The following is a 22979-nucleotide window of genomic DNA, read 5'->3' as shown; positions in this document are numbered from 1 at the left end:
AGTTTTCCAGACCTCTTGATCCCTTTTTCAGCTGATCTGGATAGCCCATGTTCAAATCTTTAACTAATTTGCATGTTGAGCCATCCGAAAAGATCATGAAGAAGGGACGCAGTGGCCTGGAAAGTTAAAGTGCATCTTTTGACCAGTCTAACACTGGAATGGCTAGTGCAAGGGTTTGTAAGTGCTAATCTCTAGGTATAATCCCAATAGTATCGTAGTCTGCAAAGAACCTAATTTGTTTTCTTGGATCAGTCGAGTTATTATTATAGCTCTGCACTGTCTGTCAGATTGTGAAGCACTTTTGTAGCTGACGAGAAGTTGATGAACTCTGACTGATAAACGGAAGAAGCATAACTCTAAGGAAAGACATGAGAGAATTCCTGTAAAGAAGGAAAAGAGTTGCAGATCTGAAAAACTTGAGCTACAGTCAAGAATTTGGAGCAAAATCTGAAGCCTAAAGTGTAACTGATTTTAAGACAAGTCCCAGAACTTTGAGGCTATTTTTAGGTGATGTATTTTTTTTTAATTAAAAATTATTAAGAATCTTTGTAAAACATCATGCTCTTTATTAGAAGAAAATATTTCTAAGTGCAGGCTTGAAGAATACCACTTACTGATCTTTTCATTAGACATTTTCTATAGAACAACCTTTGTTTTACCATATATGTTGCATCACATAACCTGCTTATCTGAAAGCTTCAGTATAGCTCTCAAAGTTCTGACCGTGTAATTAGAGAGCGCCTTAAAAAAATCAGAACAAAGGATTATAGCTACAGTAATAAAACTGAAAAATAAAAACACTGGTAGTACTTTGAAATGCCATATTCTTGTCTTTCTTTGTTATCATGGTCTGCTAAATTTAGCAATACCTCCACAGTTAAAGAGGCTTGGAAACATTGAATTAAAGCTCATGGGGCCACACCAGACAGAAGACACAAGATAATTGTTTTGAAGTGTCATTAAAATTGCAGTTCAAAAGTGCCAAGGCCACTCTCTTGCAAAGTGAGGACTGTCAACATGTGCCAAGTTAAGCAGCTCAGGATTTCTCAGAATCTGGTATGAGAACTGGGATTTTAAGAAAAACGCGGCTTCAGCTACCACAGATACAGTGTGCTGTACAAATGTGCATCAGACTGAACCGGAAACAAGATGTAGATGATCAAAATCCGACGGGTAAATCAGTCGACCATCCTAACTCGGGGTAATACATCTGAAAGTGGCACCTATGTGCCACTCAGCACCAGAAATGATCAGTGAAGGTTTCCATGCTGACATGGTTCACAATGCAGTGATTCAGACAGTTTTTATGAGATATTGCTCTATCCAAATTTGCAACAAAGAACTGAAAAGTGCAAATTTACAGCTGTGAAAATTAAAACTTGTACAACTGTGTCAATGCCCCAAATGTTTTAATGTACAAAGTTAACAGTACATTTAAAGCAGGAGGACCAACTGTAACCACATGAACACTAACCTGCTTGTTTCCAAACCCGCCTTCCCTCTGTGCTGACCTTAGTTTTATTTTCCTCTTTTTGCCTGTCAGCTTAGACTAGATGTGTTGAAAAGTCTGGTCAGGCTGCATATGTGTTCCTGTAATTAACTTGACACCTCTAGAAAGTAGTCTTAATAGCCACTTTACTGGCAGCTTGTCTTAAAGGCAGGACTAACATCTATTTTGTGGGAGGGAGGGAGGTGATGAGATTGTAGAATGATTGGCCTGCACCCTTAAACAAACAGAATTCATTAAGCCACTCTCACACTCCTGCTCTTCCCTGACCTCAATTAGCTATGACATCTTAAAGAGAGCTAAGCTAAAACATCAGATGATAAGCTAGGCGAGGACATGAGCAGTTAGGAAATCTAAAGAAGAACATAGTACTGAAATTAAATATATATAAATATATATAATTGCTTTATATTTTACAGGATGAAAATATGTAGCTTTTACATAGTAACCAATAATGAAGCACAAAAAAATAAATAAAAAATAAATCCACTACTGTTTCTTTAAAAGTCAAATTGTATTAGTCAAAAATATTACTGATTTGGAATATTTTTTCAATCTGTCTTAATACTGCATTTTGAATGCAAAAAGTGTTCAGAGGTTTATTTTGCAAAATTGTGTAGCATATAATAAACCTAACATACATAATTCACTCGACATAAATGGATAACAAAGATTTACATCCAGTGACAGGCTCAAACAGTGACTTGACTTACTGGAATAATTGTGAAATGACAACTGTACACACTAGTGTTGAATTAGACTGTGAAGGGCACTGAAATTCAGTTTTAAGATTAAAATCTGTTCTTCCTGTACCAAGGATTGCCTTCCTCCGCCCCCCCCCCCCCCCCCCTTTTCAGTCTGTTACATTTTCAAATGCACAAATAATTTATTTAAATTAATGTATGTACAGATATCATGGCGAAAAAGAACTCTACAGAAATCAGGTTAAGGCCTGCATGCTCTGGCTGAATTTTGAGGACTGAGAAAAAAAAATCTGATTTGTTTTGTAGAAATGAAACGTGGACTGGAAAAATCAGGAAGGGCTGAAGATAAGTTTCAGATTCCATCACCACATAGAAGGATCTTCAAACCTGCAACATAACAGGAACAGAAAAGTTAAGTAGTTATTAAATGAAATGGTTTCCTGCAACCCCTCCCATAAAAAAAAAATCTGTTGCAACTTATTTCTCCTGTATAAATTCATAAGGTGGAAGATGTTATCTGCTAAATAAGATACACCATGGAAAGATACCGGTAACATTTACATTTATTATGATTTATAAATTGCCTAACACTTAAAAAGGTCTAGGCGGTGAACAAAATAACATACATAAGTTAAAACAATGTAAAACATATATTAAAATCAAGAAAATTAAAAAAATTAAAATTATTGCTGAAATAAAAGAAATAAATTAAAACAGTTAATCACAAAAGTCAAAGCAAGCAAGTAACAAATAGCAAGTAAGTGTCGTCATTTTGACATGGCCCATTTATCTTTGAAGACAGGGCAACATGTTCTGCCAAAGCAGTTTTACATTCTTAAGAGTAACCTTTTCAAAATAAATGGAGTAGAGCTTTATGGATGATATCTTATTGTACTCAAAGGCAAAATCCATCAGCAGAAACCTTGTGATGATGACACACCGCTACCCTCACACAATTTTATTGATCTGAGAAGAATCCGGTCTGAAGGAAAGATCAGCAAAAAAATACACATCTGAGAGTAGTTTATTGAAAGAGAAATGATTTTTAGAATATTTTTGAAAAGCCAGTTTATGTTATCACAGTATTATCACAAATCTTACATTACCCCATGCTTTCAAAGAGGTGCTTGGGCACACATTGGCATAAGCGTGTCACAGGCGCCCAGGAATGCTGCAGTTTTATAATTTCCACGCACATATGCACACGTTATAAAATAGCCTGAGAGTTTGCACGTGTGCTCTTGATTTAAGTGGGCATTTGTCTAGACACATAAATACCATGTCTACCACGTAAGTCAGGGTATTTTAAAATAGGCATGCATCCACGCCATGACCAGTTCCACCAGCCCGGCTACTAGTTTGCCCAGTGTTGAGCTATGACCTCCAAACCATTAATAGCTTGCACTCCCCCCAATTAGCCCAGACCCTTTAAACCCCTCCATAACAGCTGTGGGTATTTTTTTTTTTTTTTACAACTTACACCTCCTACAAGGCAGAAATAAACGTACCTGGCAATGGACCTGGGCATGCGCACATCTTTTAGCCACTCCTCAAAACACTCATACCCCACCCAGACCATGCCCCTTTTTGAGATCAAGTGAAATGAGCACGCAGTGGGAAATACGGGTGCACCTGGGCGACTTTTAAAATTTGAAGGGCACGCGTGAGTCTGACTTCTGCGTGCATCTCACAATTTTGGTGTGCATCGGATTTTTTAAATCTAGCTCTAAGGTTGATGTTCTAGAGTGCATTAACATTACCCACTAACATGCATTAACTAGCTCGCATTAATGGTGCATACCAATGAATTTTGCATTAATTTACTAGCTTTAAAGTTGTTACGTTAATGCAGATGTTACAGTAAGTAGAGACGGTAACTTTCAAATGGTTGTGCAGGTGGACATAGACATGTGTTTCGGCCCACGCCCAGAGACACGGCCATTTTATAACATGCGTGCACATATGAGCGGACTGGGCAAACAGGTAGACTTAATTGGTAAAACTGGTAATTTCATTGTCACGTGCCTGTTATAAAACACCCCGACTTATGCTTTTAAAAGAAGACTTACCGGGGGGGGGGTAAATGTGTCTACATAATGTGGATAAAATCTAATTGCGTATCCCTTCAAAATTCAAAGTACAAATAAGCGTGTATATCATTTGCGCACGCTTATGTGGCTAAATTCTTAATTATCCGGCAATGAAGCTCCTTTGCCACTGATTGCGTTTAGTCTTGTTAACTTTCTTTTATTTTTACCCATTGTCTTGCTTTATGAAATATCCCAAGTCTCTTGTCCTGTATGTTTGTTTTATTAGATTGTAAGCTCTGTTGAAAAGGGACTGGCTTTTTGTGTGTTTGAACAGCCCTGCGTATGTCGTGTAGCGCTATAGAGATGTTAAGTAGTAGTAGTAATAGTATTTAGATGGACAAACAGCACATTTTTTTTAAATTTTCCAACTATTTTACATAACTGGATAAGTCCGAAAATTGCTACTTTGACAGACACGTAAAGTTTTCTAAACGAATCTGGTTAAGTGCCACAACTTAGCCGTATAAATTGGAATTTATCTGGATACGTGCTGCCACTTTTCTGGATAAGTCTGAACCTGCGCAGCTCACGGTTTTTACATATGCAAGTATGTATACAGTACCAAATAACTGGGCGCCCCTATACATGTGTATGTGGGTGCATGCGAGCAGGTTTGAAAGTTATCTTTTTATTTACAAGTCTCCATGTCAAAGGCCTTACTGAAATCCAAGTACACTACGTCTGTGCTCTCCCTTGACCCAACTCTCTGATCATCCAATCAAAGAAATTGATCAGATTTGTCTGACAAGCTTTACCTCTGGTACAATTATGCTGCTTCATATCATGCAATCCATTAGACTCCAGAAACTGCACTATCCTCTATTTTAGTAGTGATTCCATTAATTTGCTCATCATAGACTAACAGCCTGCTCCTTACTTTTAGTATGAATAGGAACCCCATCCACCCATTTCCAGTCCTCTGGAATTACTCCTGCTCTAAAGAATTATTGTAAAAGCCAGCCAGCAGAGCTGCTAGGACTTCTCTAAGTTCCCTTAATAACCTCAGATGTATCCTATCTGGCTCTATCGCCTTATCTGCTTTAAGTTTTGTTAGCTCCTCAAGAACACTGTTCTGAAAATTGATTTCAGTTTTACCTCACTTCCAATTTTATTTATGTTCATTGTATGTGGTCCTGCTCCAGGCCCTTCCATAGTGAACAGAAATATTGGTTAAGCAATTTCACTTTTTCCTCATCAGCCTCTACATATTCCTCCAATTCATCTCAGTCTCACAATGCCACTTTTACACTTCCTTCTATCATTAACATATAAAAATTCTTGTCCTCTCTTTTTACCATATTCACTTTAACATATTTTTTCTTCCATTTGAATTTTTGCATTCCTGACTTCTTTCATAGTAACGTAGTAATGATGGCAGAAAAAGACCAGATGGTCCATGCAGTCTGCCCAGAAAGTTACTTATAGTACTAACTGCCGCTCCATGCAGGTTACCCCCAAGTCTTATGTTAAGGGTAGCAATATTTACAATGTAAACCAAGCGACTGTCAAACCAACCTATTACAAAATTGTTTTCCAGGGTAAGCAGTCCATGATAATTTAGACAATGCTGCTTGAACATGCTTTGATTTTTGGACTTGGCCATAGATGCAGTCCTATGCTTTATCCCTAATTTCTGCATATCAATATCCAGGACTCTATCCCTATTGATAAGAATAACATCAGTGTCAAGTACTTCGCGATCATTTACAGTGGTTTAATGATGAAACTGGTAACATGTATTTTGATAACAATGTGTAAATATTAAGATGAGTTATATCAAGTTGCTTAAAATTATATAAATGTTTGTGAGTATAACATTCTAAGCAAACATGATGTAATTTTTATTTTGCATACATTCTATTTTGCATACATTGTACAAAAAATGAGAGTGGTGTGGTTGAGGATGAATGGATGGTGATTTTAGTGATATAGAAATCAGTTGTGTTATTTTATGATAGATTGAATTAATTATAATTGTTACAATTTTTCATATAGAAATGAAATAAAGTCAATATCAGTAAGAACCAATTGTGCTTTTATTCCACTCGGTAAAGAGTGTTTATGGTTGTTATTATTAAATAGGCACAAGAAGAGATAGTAATATTGCCTAATATTAGGATTGCTATATATATATATATATGTCATCTGAATCTAATTGCCCCTTTTTCCTCCTGCCATTGAAGCAGAGAGAGATGCTGGAGATGTGTTACAAGCATCAGGCTAATTGGTTAAGGGTAATAATACCTGTGCTTCTGTTTAGGGTAGTAATTGCTGCTCTGTGCAGTTTACCCCCATGCACTCTTTTCTTAATTTCCAACCTCTAGTCTTTAGGGATCCACAGTGTTTATCTCATGCCCTTATGAATTTGTTTACTGTTTTTGTCCTCACCGTCTCTTCTGAAAGGGCATTCCAGGAATCCACCACCCTCTCCGTGAAGAAGTATTTCCTGATGTTTGTTCTGAGTTCTCTCCCCTGGAGTTTCATTTCATGAAGCCTAGTTCCACAATTTCCTTTCCAATGGAAAAGGTTCAAAGATTGTGCATCATTAAAATCTTTCAGGTATCTGAAGGTCTGTATCATATCTCCCCTGCACCTCCGCTCTTCCAAGATATACATATTTAGATCCTTCAGCCTCTCCTCATAAGTCTTTCAATATAGACCCCCAGCTTCTCTTAGCTTTTCCAGATATTGTTGCCTGTCTTCTACTTTCTGTGATTTCTTGTAGCTTCTGTTATCTCTATCATTATCTTGTTAGCATAAGGTTTTGCATTTACCATGCATGAACTAGATTACTCATGCTATTTATACTTTTAATGCTTGCAAAAGTACATTGGCCTCAGTGTGTGTGTATATATATATATATATATATATATATATATACATATATATACATACACACACACACACACACACAGTACCTATACAAACACAAATATACATATAAATGAACTTTCCAACTAAAAGACAGATGAATAACGAGCTCTTGTGGCTGGTCATGCATATGTACAATAGGCCTGATTTTAAAAGGGCCGGGCGCGTAAAAACTGGGGGGTTATGCATGCAGCTGGGCCTTGTATGTGCCTGGCGCATTTTAGAATGGTCCCGGCCATTCTATGAAACTCCTTAACAGAGCATATAACAAGGCATATAAAATGTGAGAGGTATTGGATACTTGTTTGAGAGATAAGCACCAGTCTCTCTGTGGGGGGGGGGTCATGTGAATAAAGGTGAAACAGATAGTGTAGTAGATCAGGCACAGAGGGAAGGGCAATATTTTCCAAGCTGAAAAGAAAAAACCAACCACATCTGTTTCCCCTCTGTGATCCCCTATAACTGCTCCCTACTTCCTTCAACTCTGATTCTAGCTTTTGTTGAACCCACCCCTTGGGATAAATGACAAACTTATTTCTGGAGCTTCCAGCAGACAGAGATTACAAGATATTTAAAAGACATTGATTTGATCAGGTTTCACAGGTGTCTACAACAACGCTATAGCATCTCGCCACAACACATAAAATTTAAATGTTTCTTATTAACTATATACTTATCTTCTACAAAGAAAAATACTAAAAGTACTCCCCAAACTCTCCTCTTCAGAAGAATGTTACTCACATTACTCTCAAGTTCTCGTCAAGTACTGTCACATCTCTACTCACTTATTTGAAGGCTACATATCTCTTCCCACCTTATGCAGCAACTCTATCCTTTCCCAGACAACCTCCAGAATTCTTCTTAAAGCATTTGCAAGAGATTTCTTGGTTTCCTAAGCTCTTCATTCCTGTACCTATGACTGTGAGACCTTGGATCACTCCTCAATCTCTGGGACCATATTCTGATCCTTTAGATATTCCCCATTGGAAAGAAACACTCCTCTGGCCTTGGACCTTTCCCTATGAAAGGGGGAAGCTCCTACAGTCCCTCTCAAGGAGAAGCACTCCAGGCATCCCAACCTTCTGACGGGTCCTGCCAATCTCCTCTCATCAAACTCTGAACACCAGATTACTTAGTTCTCAGAATACTCCCTTTAGTGAAACCCAAGAGAAATTCCATTCATAAACTTCCCATTAGTTAACACACTATGTTCTTGTGCCATATATTTATAGAAACAGAAATGATGGCAGAAAAAGACCAAACGGTCCATCCAGTCTGCTCAGCAAGCCTACAGCAGCACACGCCACACTGTACAGGTCACCCCCATTCTTACTAGTTTCTCAGACTGTAAAAGTCAGGGCCATCTGGTAGTTGTTAAAAGTAACAGTCAGCATAGTTTTTTGTTTTCAATTAAGCCAATCATCTCAAATATTCAGAAACATTATCAATTGTAAAATCCCAGAAAAGAGGTCAAAGGACTACCCCACTCAGACTCTCTTCAAGGCCATACGTATTGGCACAGGGCTCAGTTTAGAGGCCCATCACAAGTAGATACAGTACTTTTGTCCTTATGTATAGATGAACATTAATGCATTGTGTGTTCCACTTTATTTTCCCTTCCCTATGATACAGTAGGTAATAGGGGTCCAAAGAGGATGCAGGTCAAACAAATTAACTTAAAAATAAATTACCTGGATAACAGAAGAGGACAGCAGCTTAGTCAGGAGAGGTGAAGGAAGATAGCACAGCACCTTGCCATATTCCAGGACAGGTAGGGGGAGGAGGCAGTGCAGAGCAGCAAGAGGCCATGAAAGGAAGAGCAGAGGGAAGGAAAAGCCATAGGAGAGGAAATCAGGAGGGGGCTGCTGGATGCAGGGAGAGCAGGAGAAGAGGAAGGGGCAAAAATAGTTATTTGTAAAATGCAAATGCTAGGCAAAATATTACAGATAAGGATGTACATGCACACATATCTGCCAGGCTTCTAGTGACATCACTGAACCACCTGATCTTCACCCTCACGGTTTATTATGATATCACCAGAATGCCTTGATGTGTACAGTGATGCAGGACGGGTACATTTAAAACAATGAATGTACCATAAAGCTCTGCTACTTTTTAACATTCAGCAGTATAGCGTACATAACCTTATATGCATCAGTTGCCTGGCATTTATATCCTAATGTATTAGTGGGTATGAAAATCTACAGATTAATGGTTTTGGTTAGGTCTATGATGGAATAACTGAGAAAAATGATATAATACCACCCTTGTACAAATTGTTAGTTGGGCTCTCTGTACTCATATTTGTACTCAAATTTGGACTACAGATTTATCTGTACTCAGATTTAAGGATCAGGAACAATGAAAGCAAATAAAACGCAAAAAGCCTGCAAGCAAGTTGGCTTAAATAATGTCAACAGCACACCTTTTGCACAAAGCACTATTTCTTGCAACTGCTAAAGGGGAAAAGCAGAAAAAATTGTGCAAACAAATTCTTATGCATAAAACCTTACAGTGCCTGAATGGAATCCGAAATTCCTAAAGTACCAAAATGAAATCTGCTTTGAAGTAACTAACCAGTCATGAAAAGCAGAATATAAATAAAAAATTAAATCAAGAAATTAAATTAAATTATGGCACTTTTGCATATAAGAGCTTAATTTATTAATTTGGCAAACGTCCCATAATGCTTTATACACAATGGTATGTTTGTGCAATTTTTTGTTCCTATAGATTTCCCCGCCTTCCAGTAGATGCACAAAATTCAAGCATCAAGTGAAAGATGCTCAACTTAAAAATTGTATGACTGGGTCTAAGTCTATTTGGGAAGGAAATTTGCAAACTAACATGTCTTGCATACACATGGTTTTTCATTTTGGTTTTGTTTTTTCATTTTTTTTCTATTTCATTAGAAAAAAATGAAAACCAAAAGAAATAGTAAAAAAAAAAGTCAGATCACTCAGCTGCAAAAAGAACCCACCCCCACAAACTCCTCCCAGCCCCTCCCTTGATATTCCCTCTCTCCCACAGCTTCCCTCCCTGGATCAGCTTCCTGCTTCTTCTTTCTTCATGGGGCAGATGTGATCCCTAGTTGCTTTTGCCCTATCAGTGTTAGAATTGTAAATAACACTACGCTTCAAAAGTAAAGCACTTTATAGCAGAGAGAACTTTTACCGATCCTTAAAACGGTCATTCAAGACCCGATTCCCTGATTCACTGTGGCTTTTCTCGCATTCCGTGTCTATGGCAGAACACCTGATTTTAGCATTCGCTGCTGTGTTCCTGGCTGTGCTTGGCTCTGCCCCCTGCTGTCATCAGCCCAGGCTCAGAACCTGAAAAAGAGGATTTTGCTATTGAGCAGCAGGTTGCTGCTGAAGGGGCTTAGTTACCGAAGGGACTCGTTCCTTAGTGCACCACGTAATGAGCTATGGTATCAGCCCAGGCGCTGTGTGAGAGTTTGTTGGACGTGCATTTTATTTTGTAGGGGTGTGTATCGCGTAAATATTGTAGTATAGTTTAGGAACTAATTTGAAAGACTTATGCAGGGGATGTGAATGTAAAATCATGATTTGTGTGTGTGTGTAATGTTGCCTCTGTACATTTTCAGGAGGGCAGGCATGCACACAGGTGTGTTAATTTTCCAATGGGCGCGCAGACGCACATACTCGCATGTGTGTGTGTGGGCGGGCAGCCAGATACTTGTTGATTTTATACCCTGCCCGTACCTGGCGTGCGTATGTGTGCTCCTAGCTTTACGAGTGTGCATGCACATCCGTGTAATGTCGACTTTGAGCCATGCAAGTGAGAGAATTTTATAGCAGGCACGCATCCATGCCATAACCATTTTCAGCAGTTCGTCCATCAGTTTGCCCAGTCTACAGCTAGATCCTCCAAACACCCTGATTCTTTAGCCTGCACGCTCCCCAGTTAACTCAAATGCCTCAGATGCCTGGAAATAGTTTTATTGAGACTTACGCCTCCTGCATAGCAGAAGTAACTTTACTCTGAAATATACCTGGGTGCACGCCCAGGCACATAGGTACTCATGCACACATCTATTGGCCCCCTCCCCTTTTTTTCCCCAATGCGAGATATTCAGTCATCAGAACTCGTGAGCGTATGTGAGTGGCTTATGAAATCGGGTGGAAGGGGGGTTGGTTGGCTGGGATGCTGAGGGGGGGGGGGTTTGGATTATTGGAATTGGCACCCTAATTTTGTTCTATTAAGGGTTATCAATATGCCTGATATCCATAAGGAACAATGTGTAATGGGTATCAGGTCATTGTCTATTCGTTTTATGTGAACGAGCCTGAATGAATGTGCTATGAGGGATGGGGGGAGGGGGGAAGGGGAGAAAAAATTGTAAAAAATATATATTCCTTGTAAGTTATAACTGAATCATATTCTGCTTGATGTGCAGAAGGAATCAATGTATATCAGATGTTTGTTATTTGTTTCTCTCTTAATAAACAGTTTAGTCTGTTTATTACCTTGTGTTGTTACTTGGGGCTGCATAAGAAACACTTGCACCCCAGGTCATGTTCAACTCTTTTTTGTGCAACTTAATAAAATAGTTTGAACTAATAAACATTTCCCGATTCTAGCGCGTGCCCAGCTTTTAAAATTCACCTTATAGTATAACTGCCATGCAGAAAAATATGTGGGTGAACATTTTGAGGGTGTTCTGGGATGGGGTTTGGAAGTATGCACACATTTCTGTATTTTAGAAATGGAGCACATGCATATATCAACCATGAGTGCATGTTTTCACAGCTGCTACTTAAGACTCGGATATTAGCAGATTTGGATGGGGGGCTCTGGAGCAAGTAGTGGAAGGTGTGGGAAAACTGGGAAAGGCCAGGGTCAACTGGTGGCAGTCTCAATAAGCTGATGTGTGGAAGAATGTGCACAAGTATTATCATGAGCAAGATACATGCAGACAAGCTTATAAAATACCTGCCTCCATGCATAAACTGAGGGTTATTACACGCGCTATTACAATTATTTAATGTATAAATTATATGCTTGTACTTTTATAAAATAGATGTATAAATTATGTGGATTCCTGCATTTAAAAAATGTCCATGCACTAAAACCAATGCACATGCTGTCAGGCCAGTGATAGGCGGTATTTTATAAACTGTGCAGCATAACTTTAGGCATGCCTATTTATGCATGTATGTACTGAGTTATGCACACTATTAAAAAGTATTAATAAAGTTGTTTAACTTTATTTTAATTTTGGAATTTTGAGAAACTTATCATATGCTATCACTGTTACTCGATTTTTATATGCTATTGTGTTATACTTTTATTGTTACATGCGTAATCTTCTCTGAGTCCTGCTGAGTAGAATATACATTTAAATAGATAGAAATAGATAAAAATCAGATACTTAGTCTAATTTCTAAATAAATATGTGTCAGGATCTATATATATTCAGCCACCATTTCTACAGGAGAACAAACAGTGAGCAATGGATGACCAAGACTCGGCTATACCCACCCGCTCATTTCCTTCACAAACTGAAACAATTTATTTTTTTAAACTATAGAGTAATATATATATATACATACTAGCTGTACCCGGCCACGCGTTGCCGTGGCTCAGTCTCATTTAATTTCACAATACGCATTTGTTCTGCTCCAGTCGTCCCAACTCCCTCCCCCCCTTCCCCGGCGGTGGACGGACTGGCTCGGCGACTCTTTTACCCTTTCCTCCTCCTGTGTGTAACTGTCCGGCAGTCCCTACTCCCTACTCCCTCCCCCCTTCCCCAGCGGTAGAGGAACGGGCTGAGCCGTTTCTCGTAGCGGCGACTCGTCTGCCCTTTCATCCTCCCCTCTGTGACACCCAGCACGTAGCGCAGAGCTCTATGGTCCACACATGCGCGGTAGAGCTGCTCTCTACTGCGCATTTGCGGTCCGGTCAGAGCCCATTTATATTGTAGATAGCGTGTGTTGCTTTTACATCCAACAGATGGTGCTGTTTTTCCCAAAAAGCATGTTTTACCTGTCACAGGTGTGACATCTATATAATATAGGTATATAAAAACACGCGCGTATTCAAATGCAACGTTGTGTCAAAATTTCAAAGCAATCGGTGAAGAACTTTCGGAGATTTAAGATTTTGAACAAACGAAATATATAGTATACTGTAGATATATAGGTATTATATATAGGTATATATGAAACAACTTCCTTACTCAAAGCTTTAATCATAACCCACCTTTAACTACAGCATCAGGGAGTGGAGTAAATTAGAGTACATATGCTCAGGTTTTAGGAGATTATAGATAACAGTACTTTGTGCCAGAAAGAAATATCAATTTTCTGTATACTTGGAGTACAATATTCAGGGGACCTTAGCCAGTTATCTAAGGAACCAATATTCAAAGCACGTTCAGTGCTATTTAGCTGGATAAGTAGGACTTATGTGGCTAAGCAGCGGCTGCTAATATGGGCCTACATTCAGCGGCCATTGCTTAGCTGTATAATTCCTTTATATGGCTAAAAGTTACAAGCACAAAAAATAGCTGTGTACTGGGAGAATCGGGGGCAGAATTAGTTAGCCATATAACTTATTCGGCTAACTACCGATATTCAGAGTTAGCCGCAAACGTTTGTGTGTAAGTTTAGACATCCCATAGAGCAGGTCTAAACTTAGCCAGGTAGACTTATCTGGCTAAGAGGTAGATTTTAATAGCATTGCTTGCTCAGAAATTGCCACATACGCAATGCAAATTTTAAGAAGCCAGGAAGAACATGTGAATGTTAGGAGTTCCAAGACTGATGTGTGTAACCACAAATTTTGCAAAGGCAATATGCAAATGTGCCTGCATAACATTGCTACTGGACGAGAGAGAGAGAGAGAGAGAGAGAGAGAGAGAGAGAGAGTGAGAGTGAGAGAGAGAGAACCTCTATTTAGAGTCAGTCTGACACTCTATATATGGACCACCGTAGTAGGGCACTTTGAATTGGGGTGGATTTTCAGGAGGTGGGTTGGGATTGGTCGGATGGTGTTACAGACACATTCAGAGGTGTTCATTGTAAAATTCACATCACTAAAGAAATTTAGTCTTTATAAGCAATGAAAAGTCTAACAAGAGGAGTTGATTTGTACACTGCAGTCTCTGCTAGCTGCATTGTAGAAATCAACTCCTTTTCATCGCTTATAAAGACTAAAATTCTTTGGTGATGTCAATTTTTCAATGAATATCTCTGAATGTGTCTATTGGCATATGCACACCATGAGTATTTTAAATGCTACTTACGTACTTTATAAAATGAGGCATATCTTTGTTCACGTTTATGGGTGTACGTGAGGTTTTTTTTTTAATTTACCAGTAAGTGAATCTATATATATTCAGCGGCTTTGCCATGCCACTGAATATACATCATAACTAGTCAGGTAAGTTCTAACTGGCTTAAGTTACTTACACAACCAGCTTTGAATCTCTCTCCTAAGTAGTTAGCTAGTTATATCACCCTGGTTGAAAATGATCCTTCTTCTCCATGTGGCTAAAATTACTTGTAGGAGTTCAGACTACAGAATCTCAGTCGGAATAAAAAGATGTGATACTGGAGGGGTGTTTAGGAGGGGAGACCTCACTGCATTGCATACATTTGGATTTTTGAATGTGATTTGTCGTCATTATGCTGCCCACAGAAATAGCAAGTGCAAGGTGAGCAGGCACCTTTGTAGCCTCCTATTTTGTAGGCAATTTTCAAAGGGCAACTATCTGTGCTGTTTCCATCTGAACATTAGCCTCAAGATCCCCTGGTACAGGAGTGTACTTTTCTGAAATGGAGGCCATTGAAAATGGCCTCCCATTATTTTGTCTAGGAGCAAAAATTATAATTTGAGGATGGATGTCTAATTGTCCAGTCAATATTGAAAAGAAAATGGTGAAGTAAGTTACCAGACAAAACTTATCCAGCTAACTTACATGGGACATGCAGCAGCATGGCTATGTTGCTGAATATCCCTGTATTTGGTGCTACTTAGACAGAAAATATATATCTGTTAAGTTAATCTTCTCTATGGCAGATCTAACTTATCTAGTTAACTTAACCAGAGAAGAATGAATATTGGCACTTATCTGGCTAACTTAGCTGGATAAAGAGTGCTGCTCCAATATGCCCGTTCCCTGTCCCTTAGCTATCCGGCTAACTACTTAGCTAGAGGGGGCAAGATGGCGTCCTGATCGGGTGCACGGAAGAGAGCTGCTCTAACTCGTATTCAATTTCCTAACAATGCCTCCGAAAAGAAAGGGTAAGGTGAGGGTTTTTCCCTCTATACCTACCCAGCTTACAGAGCAAGCTCTAATAACGTCCTTCCTCGCCCAGGGAGCTGTACACATCGAGGCGGCGAATCCCGCTGTGAAAACGCCGGGAGGAGAGGCGATTTCACCTGGGACTGAGGTTTCCCTCAGCCCCCCCGACATACGTCCACCGGCAGCCAGAGGAACTTCGACCCCGGACGCTCAGCAACCGACGCGGACCGATGAGGTCATAGCTGAAGGAGTGCTGGGAGAAGCGACGGAGAGCTTCGAAGAATCAGGAAGTGGAGAAAATTCAGCGAGGGGAGAGATTTCAGCCCAAGCTGAATCTGCAATGCCACCTGCAATCTCCGAATCGACCCTCACAACAACTGGGACACCTGAACCCCTGGTAAGGCCAACGGTCGTTACCCTTGAAAATTTATGGGAACTCTCTGCGGGGTTAACACTGGCAGTACGAGACTGTAATGCTAAATTGGATACTTTTGCTTCTCAAATTAATACTAAAATTCTGGCTCAGGATAATACCTTGACACAGCTTCAGACGGCGGTGGGAAAAGTAGACACTGAAATTTCAAAAATTAAAGAATTTAACATGGCTACCATCCAAGATAGAGCGGCCCTCTCTAGAAGACTAGAACTGTTGGAAAGCTGGAATCGTCGTCTAAATTTAAGACTTATTAATTTTCCTAGAGTCATGGGGGAAATGCCTATTTCTACTTTAAAAAGATATTTTGCCGAGGTTCTCTTATTACCTGAAAATCAATTTCCTTTAATAAATAAAGCATATTTCATATTACAGAACCGTTCAAATCAACAGGCAGTACCCCCCATGGACTTGCAGAATCTCACAGATTTTCTTGAATCTTCAGCCATTGAGATTATAGATTTTTCGACTTTATTAGTTTCCTTAATAATGGAACAAGATGTTAGTAGGTTAATGATTGCATATTTCAAGAATTTAAATACACTGTTTCATGGCAAGAAGGTTCGAATGTTTCCGGATATTTCTAAGATAACCCAGGAACGACGGAAAGGCTTCTTGAGTATAAGGCAGGATGTGATTTCCTTAGGGGCTACTTTCCTGCTTAGATATCCGTGCAAATGCATTATAAAAAAAAGAAGCAAATACTTTCATTTTTTTTTCCCCAGAACAGCTAAGGCTATATTTAGATTCTCACACCCCCTCAGGGAGCACTGTATTTTCAGGGGAATAAAGGAGAAACAGCCCCCATTTCAGGTTAAGTCCTATTAAATTTATGAGTTATTTCCTAATGTACTCCTTGAAAGTTGTCCCCCTCAACCATATATAAAATGAGATTTGGTTACTACATTAGAAATTTAATTTTTGGGTATTGAATTATCGTTGTGATATGATTTCATGCTAATGTAAAGTAACATGTTTCCTTTACACTTTATGATACATTGTATTATAAAAATGAATAAATAAAGAATTAAAAAAAAAAAAAAAACTACTTAGCTAGATAAGTGACTTATCCAGCTAAGTGGCAACCGTTGAACATAGACGGATATTCAGCGGTTGCCACTTAGCCGGAAAAGTCTTACTTATCCAGCTAAGTAGCTTTTGAATTTTGGGCTTTCAGTGTGGAGCCCAGGCTAAAGGAACCACTCACTGCCTCTCTCTTTTCTGGAAAAATGTACTATGTACTGAATCATCCTGTCGCACATGATATTTTCAGAAAATAGACTGCAAAGGTGTGTGTGTGTGGGGGGGAGGATCTGTGTTCTAAGCTGTGTTAGAAATAGAATGGTAAACTGCTTTAACACCCAATAAATAAAAGTCATGGTGTGCAGAATGCGGCAGCCTAACCCAACACCTTTGTCCTTCCTGAGCTAGTGAGGCCATCCATAATACATTGATTTTAATGGGCTTATTTATATGCCCATTAAATTTTACATTGTACATGAGATTTAACATGCATTAATAGATGCATTACATAAGTGTGGGTATTAATGCTGCTTATGCCATTTAGTACATACGCCCCTAAATGAATTAGAGCAGGAAGTTAGCAGAGCTTTCTCACACAAAATACTGTTACCCATGACTCTTTTCCCCTTGAAGTTGAGCAAATGTATAAAAATGAGTTATCTCCCTCAAGATGCTCCATTTGAGGAACATTATGGGTAACAATTGTGTGAGCCAGATATACTAAAGATGTTTTCTCATGTAGTGTCTGGGGAGAAAACGTCGAGCTCTTGTGACTGTCAGAAAATTGTGGCATATCCCTGTGTATGGGTTACTTTAATTTTTTCCGACACTCATTGTTCCCTATTATAACCGTGATTAAACAATAACGACCAAATTCTAAACTGGCCACGCACGCAAATATGGTCGCTTATGTGTGTGGTCGGGCCATGTGCGCGCTGCGCGCATTTTCGAAAGGGCCCAGTCACGCGTGTAAGTGATGACATGCGCATAATTGCCGGGCCCTTAACCGGAGCGGACTGGGAAGGAACAGGGGAAGGCCCGATTTCTTTGCCGTGCGTACTTTTACAAAATTCGGCCCTCCCCCTGCTTGCGCCGCCCGCAATGCGAGCACGGGTTATAAAATCTGGCGCACGTGTGCACGCAGCCAATGGATTTCGCTTGTTATAAAATTGGCACGTCCGTGCGTGCATGCCGGGAAGCACGTGCACATGGATGCGCGTGTGCACGTTTTAAAATCTACCCCTAAGGACTCAAGTTACAAGTATTTAAAATACAGCAAACTGACATATATAGAAATGTATGACAACTTTTTTTTTTTTTTTTTTTTACATTATGTGTCACTACCCATAACGTCCCTTGAAATGGAGCGCTATCAGAGCATGTACTGCATTACACATTTGCTCCAGTCCAAACTGATTCTGGATAACAAAATTGTGCAGAAAGTTGTCTCACCCATTGTTTTGAGCATTATTTTATCTGGGCCCAAATGGATATAAGTTAGAAGATGGCAGCAGAAAAAGGATCTGTCCAATCTGGCCATTTCTACCTGCCCACTATGCTATCACATGCCTTAATCAGTCTGTGGTCTTCTCCCACTCTGACACTAAGGCCCCTTCGTGACTATCCTATGCAAGCTTGAATTCTGTCACTCTCTTGGCTCCTATAACCTCTGCCGGAAATCTCTTCCAGGTGTCAGCTGTCCTCTCAATGATAAAGTATTGCCTAACATTCCTTTGGAGCTTTTCTGCCCTTGTCCTTGAGCTTTTCAACCAGGGCAAAAAAGCCACCTTCTGATGCTTTACTTTATTGAAGCATACTAGATATTTGAATATCTGTAGCATATCTTCCCTTTCCCTTCTTCTCCTTCAAGCTCTATATGGAGGCCCTCCTTTGAATTGTCTATACCTTTTCAACGCCATTTGTAGAGGCAATTCAAATTTGAAGCTTAGTACTTTACTTTCTCACTGTTTGAGCATGTAAAAATTGGTGAGGGGCAGTCAGCAGGCAGCCTGCTGTAGCACTGCACCTCTCTTCCTTCAAAGTTTTCATGCCAAAGGGAGGCAAACCAGTGAGGTACGCAGTTCCATGTTATTAATGAGTGGTTTCCAATTAAAACTCTAGTATCGCCAATGACAGGTGAATGACAATTCAAGAAGGAAAATCACCTACCTGACACAAATTAGTTAATACATATATAATACAGCAAGAAATGATAGTACTTACACATTTATATTTACTACATTAGACTTTGGGGGCCAACACTTATATCTACTTATTCCTCTCCTTTAATATCACAAGTCGCAATGCATGCCATGTCCCATATTCCCATATGCCTAAAAATGCTGTGCATGAAAGAGAGAACACAGTACAGATAAGCTATTATTTGTATGTGACTCGAGCAAAATACTTCATAAATGTGAAATGCTGCCCAATCTAGAGTCAAGATAGGCTGAGCTACTTCTGCTTTTGCCTCATTGCATATATGAACATGCAGCTCTGATTTCCCTAAGAATAGGGCTGTAAGTCCATAACTGTAGTGGGATGGAAGCAGGACTGGGTCAGTCTGGAGACATTTGACACCCTCTGGGCATAGCTGAGAGGCTGATTTGACAAGTCAGAAAAGAGAATAACCTGAGTTAAAGCAAAGCAGCCCTCATCAAAAAGCAGGTCACAAAACAACTGACCATTTCAGCATTTCCTAAAGGACTGTATGGCACTACCCAGCTGTATTATGTCAATTTTATTTAGTTTTTTAAAATTACAATTTGGAGGTCATTTTAGAAAAATTACGCACATAAATGCAACATACTATTGTAGCAGTTTTAAAAAGCTATTTATGTGCATAAAGTGCACTTACACATGTATAACCTATTGGAAATTAAATGGCATATATTATAGCAATTTTCGAAAGCCCACTTATAGGGGTAAAGTTCATTTACACATGTCAAGCCCAATTTTAAGCGTGTAAATTATTTTTAAAATCAGGCCATTATTTTCCAGAGAGTTCTATGCAAGTTATAAAAACAAAATTTTACCAATATAGAAACATTCCAAATAACCCCCTTTAATTCAAACCATATCCCTGCACAAAACACATTATAAAATAGAAAACATCAATAACTCAATATTGTATCATCAAGCTACATACTTAACATAATAAAACTGCAGATTCAGTCATTTAGAAACAGAGAAATGGTTTGGCAGAATGAGACCATATGGCCTGTTTAGTCTGCCCATCCACATCAGCTCTTCACGTTTACAATCTCTACCATTCCCTCAGACATCCTCTATGTTTATCTCATGCTTTCTTGCATTCAGATACTGTCTGTGTCTCCACCATCTTCATGGAGAGGCTGCTGTATGCATTTACTACCCTCTATATAAAGAAATATTTCCTTAGAGTACTCCTGAACTCCCGAGAGTACCCTTTCATCCTCATCCCATGACCTCTAGTTCTAGAGCCTCCTTTTCTTTGAAAGAGGCCTGCTTGCTGTGCAGTGTCCCTATGATATCTCCCTGATCCAGCCTTTCTTCAAGGGTATACATGTTTAGATCTTTTTAGCGTGTCCCCATATGCTTTACAAAAAAGACCACTGACCATTTTAGAAGCCACCCTCTGAACCAACTCCATCCTGTTTACATTCTTTTGAAGATTCGGTCTCCAGAACTGTACTCAGTATTCCAAATGAGCTCTTGCCAGAGACTTATACAGAACCAATATTTTCTACTTTTTTTCTGCTGACCATTCCTCTCCCTATGCAGCCAAGCATCCTTCTTGCTTTTCTGGTTGCCTTATGCGCTTATTTGAACACCTTAAGATCATCTGATACAATCAACCTCAATCCCAGTTTTCTTTCATGCTTAGAAGAATTTCCCCCATATACTTTACCCTCCCTTAGGTTTTTGCATCCTAAATGCATGACTCTGCATTTTTAAACATACAATCTTAGCAGCCAGATTCTAGACCAGTGTTTCCCTACTCTCTCCCGGAGGCACACCTAACTAGTTGGGTTTTCAGGATATCCATAATGAATATGCATGAGAGATTTGCATACACCGGAGACCCGGGATATGTAAACTTCTCATTCATATTCATTGTGGCAATCCTGAAAACCCAACTGCTGAGATGTGCCTCCAGAAGAATGTTGGGAAACACTGTTCTAGACCATTTCTCAAGTTTTGCTAGATCCCTCCTCATGTTTTCCACACCTTCCTAGCCATTTACCTGTTGCAGATTTTGGTATCATCAGCATTGGTTTTGTTATTTTATGATGTAACTATTTTATTATTATTATTATTGGAAGTTTATGATTGTTTATTAAATGTACTGCCGCTTGGATAACATGTTTTAACAACCAGGATATTAAGTTTTAATAAATCAAATGAAATCTTTCATCTGCAATGTCACTCACGAAAATGTTGAAAAGGACTAGTCCAAAGATCAATCCCTGATGCACACCACTAGTAACTCCCTCTCCTAGTTGAAAGGGAGGTAACCCATTGTCACCTCCCTCTCAACCAGTTTCTAACCCAGTCAGTCACTTTAGGGCCCATAACAAGGGCACTTAGTTTATTTATATGTCACCTATATGAAACCATGTTAAAGGACATCTAGCATTCTCCCCTGAGCCAACTCTGGTCACCCAATCAAGAAATGGATAGCTTTTGCCTGATAAGACCTAACTTTGGTAAAATCATGCTGCCTCAGATCGTGCAATCCATTCTATTCCAGAAACTGCACTATTCAGTTTTAGCTGCAATTCCATTCATTTACTCACCACAAAGGTTAGACTAGCTGGCTTGTACTTCCCAATATCCTCCTTATTTCCACATTTGTGACTTGGAACCACATTTGCCTCTCTCTTGTCCTCTGGAACTATTCCTATCTCTGAAGAAGCAGTGAAATGGTCAGCCAATGGAGCTGCCAGATCTTCTCTGTTCCTTTAATACCCTTGGATGTATACCATCTGGCCCCATTGCTTTATCTATTTTAAGTTTAGATAGCTCCTCATGAGCATACTCTTAAAAAATCAATTGAGGTTTACCTCACTTTCAATCCTATTTGTGTTCATTTTATGTGGTCCTGCTCCTGGTCCTTCCTTAGTGAACACCAAACAAATATTTGTTAACCAATTTTGCTTTTTCCTTATCAGCGTCTACATATTCCTCCCCTTCACCTCTGAGTCTCACAATGCCACTTTTGTGCTCCCTCCTATCATATCTAAAAAAAAAAAAAAAAGCCAAAGGGCAACTTTGCCCTCTAATCCTCACTTCTGTACCTTTATTTTAGGTTAATTTGCTTGAATGATGAAAACCTAGACTAACGGAAGGCCTCCATAAAAAGCCAGGTCTTCACATGCTTCCAGAAAATCAACAAAGCTTGTGATAAATGTAACTCTAGGTAGCTAATTCCACAGAAAGGTACTATCATTTAAAAAACTCTTTGGTGAGTAATCACCAACCATGCTTCCTTCACTGAAGAAATTGCTAAGAAGTCTTTATCTTGTTAACATAATAGCTATCTGGGAATATATGGAAGCTACTTCTGCTGATAGTAGCTAGGCCAATCTCACTCAAGGCTTTCAAGGACAGTTTAACATTGCTCACCAGCTCAACAGAAGCCAATGCTAATCTTCCAATATAAAGCACATAGATAAATAAGGAAAACAGAGTTTGAAAATTATTCTGATTTAGAAAGTATAACATAGATGTATTATATATTTCTCTGATTGCCTCTATAGAACATGAAGTGGTAAGATAAACTGATGTAGATAGGAAGACTCCCCAAAAATGGTACATTCTTACATAGTCATACAAGAATCTCTGGATGGAAGAGATCCCTTTGGGATCAGGTTAACCATGTTTGAAAAATGTTTTATAGATTTGTTGTTGTAGTCCTACTAAGAGATCACTGTAGGGCATTTTATGTTAGTGAGCATGGTCTTCTAATGTGATGTTAGGGAAATAGTATGTATGTTCCTTTACAAGTTTGGGGGTTTCTGATTACTTGATCAAGGTGTAGCAGGAGAGCTATAAAATTGGGAACTTTTGGTGGGTTTTGCCCTTTGGTTCCTGCCCT

The 22979-nt window shown here is 39.2% G+C and overlaps 1 protein-coding gene across 1 annotated transcript in view; it reads right to left on the bottom strand.

Annotated features, from left to right (window-relative positions):
* Positions 1-1392: 1392 nt before the first annotated feature.
* LOC115084348 (pro-neuropeptide Y) overlaps positions 1393-22979 on the bottom strand; it is a 53220-nt gene continuing 31633 nt past the window's right edge. Inside the window, exon 4 of the mRNA XM_029589109.1 lies at positions 1393-2598. Coding sequence (XP_029444969.1) covers positions 2574-2598 — 25 coding nt within the window. The 3' untranslated portion in view covers positions 1393-2573. The remainder of the gene's footprint in view (positions 2599-22979) is intronic.

The sequence above is a fragment of the Rhinatrema bivittatum genome, chromosome 2, assembly GCF_901001135.1.
Source record: "Rhinatrema bivittatum chromosome 2, aRhiBiv1.1, whole genome shotgun sequence".
Taxonomy (NCBI): Eukaryota; Metazoa; Chordata; class Amphibia; order Gymnophiona; family Rhinatrematidae; genus Rhinatrema; species Rhinatrema bivittatum.
This window is presented reverse-complemented; position numbering and strand designations above follow the sequence as displayed.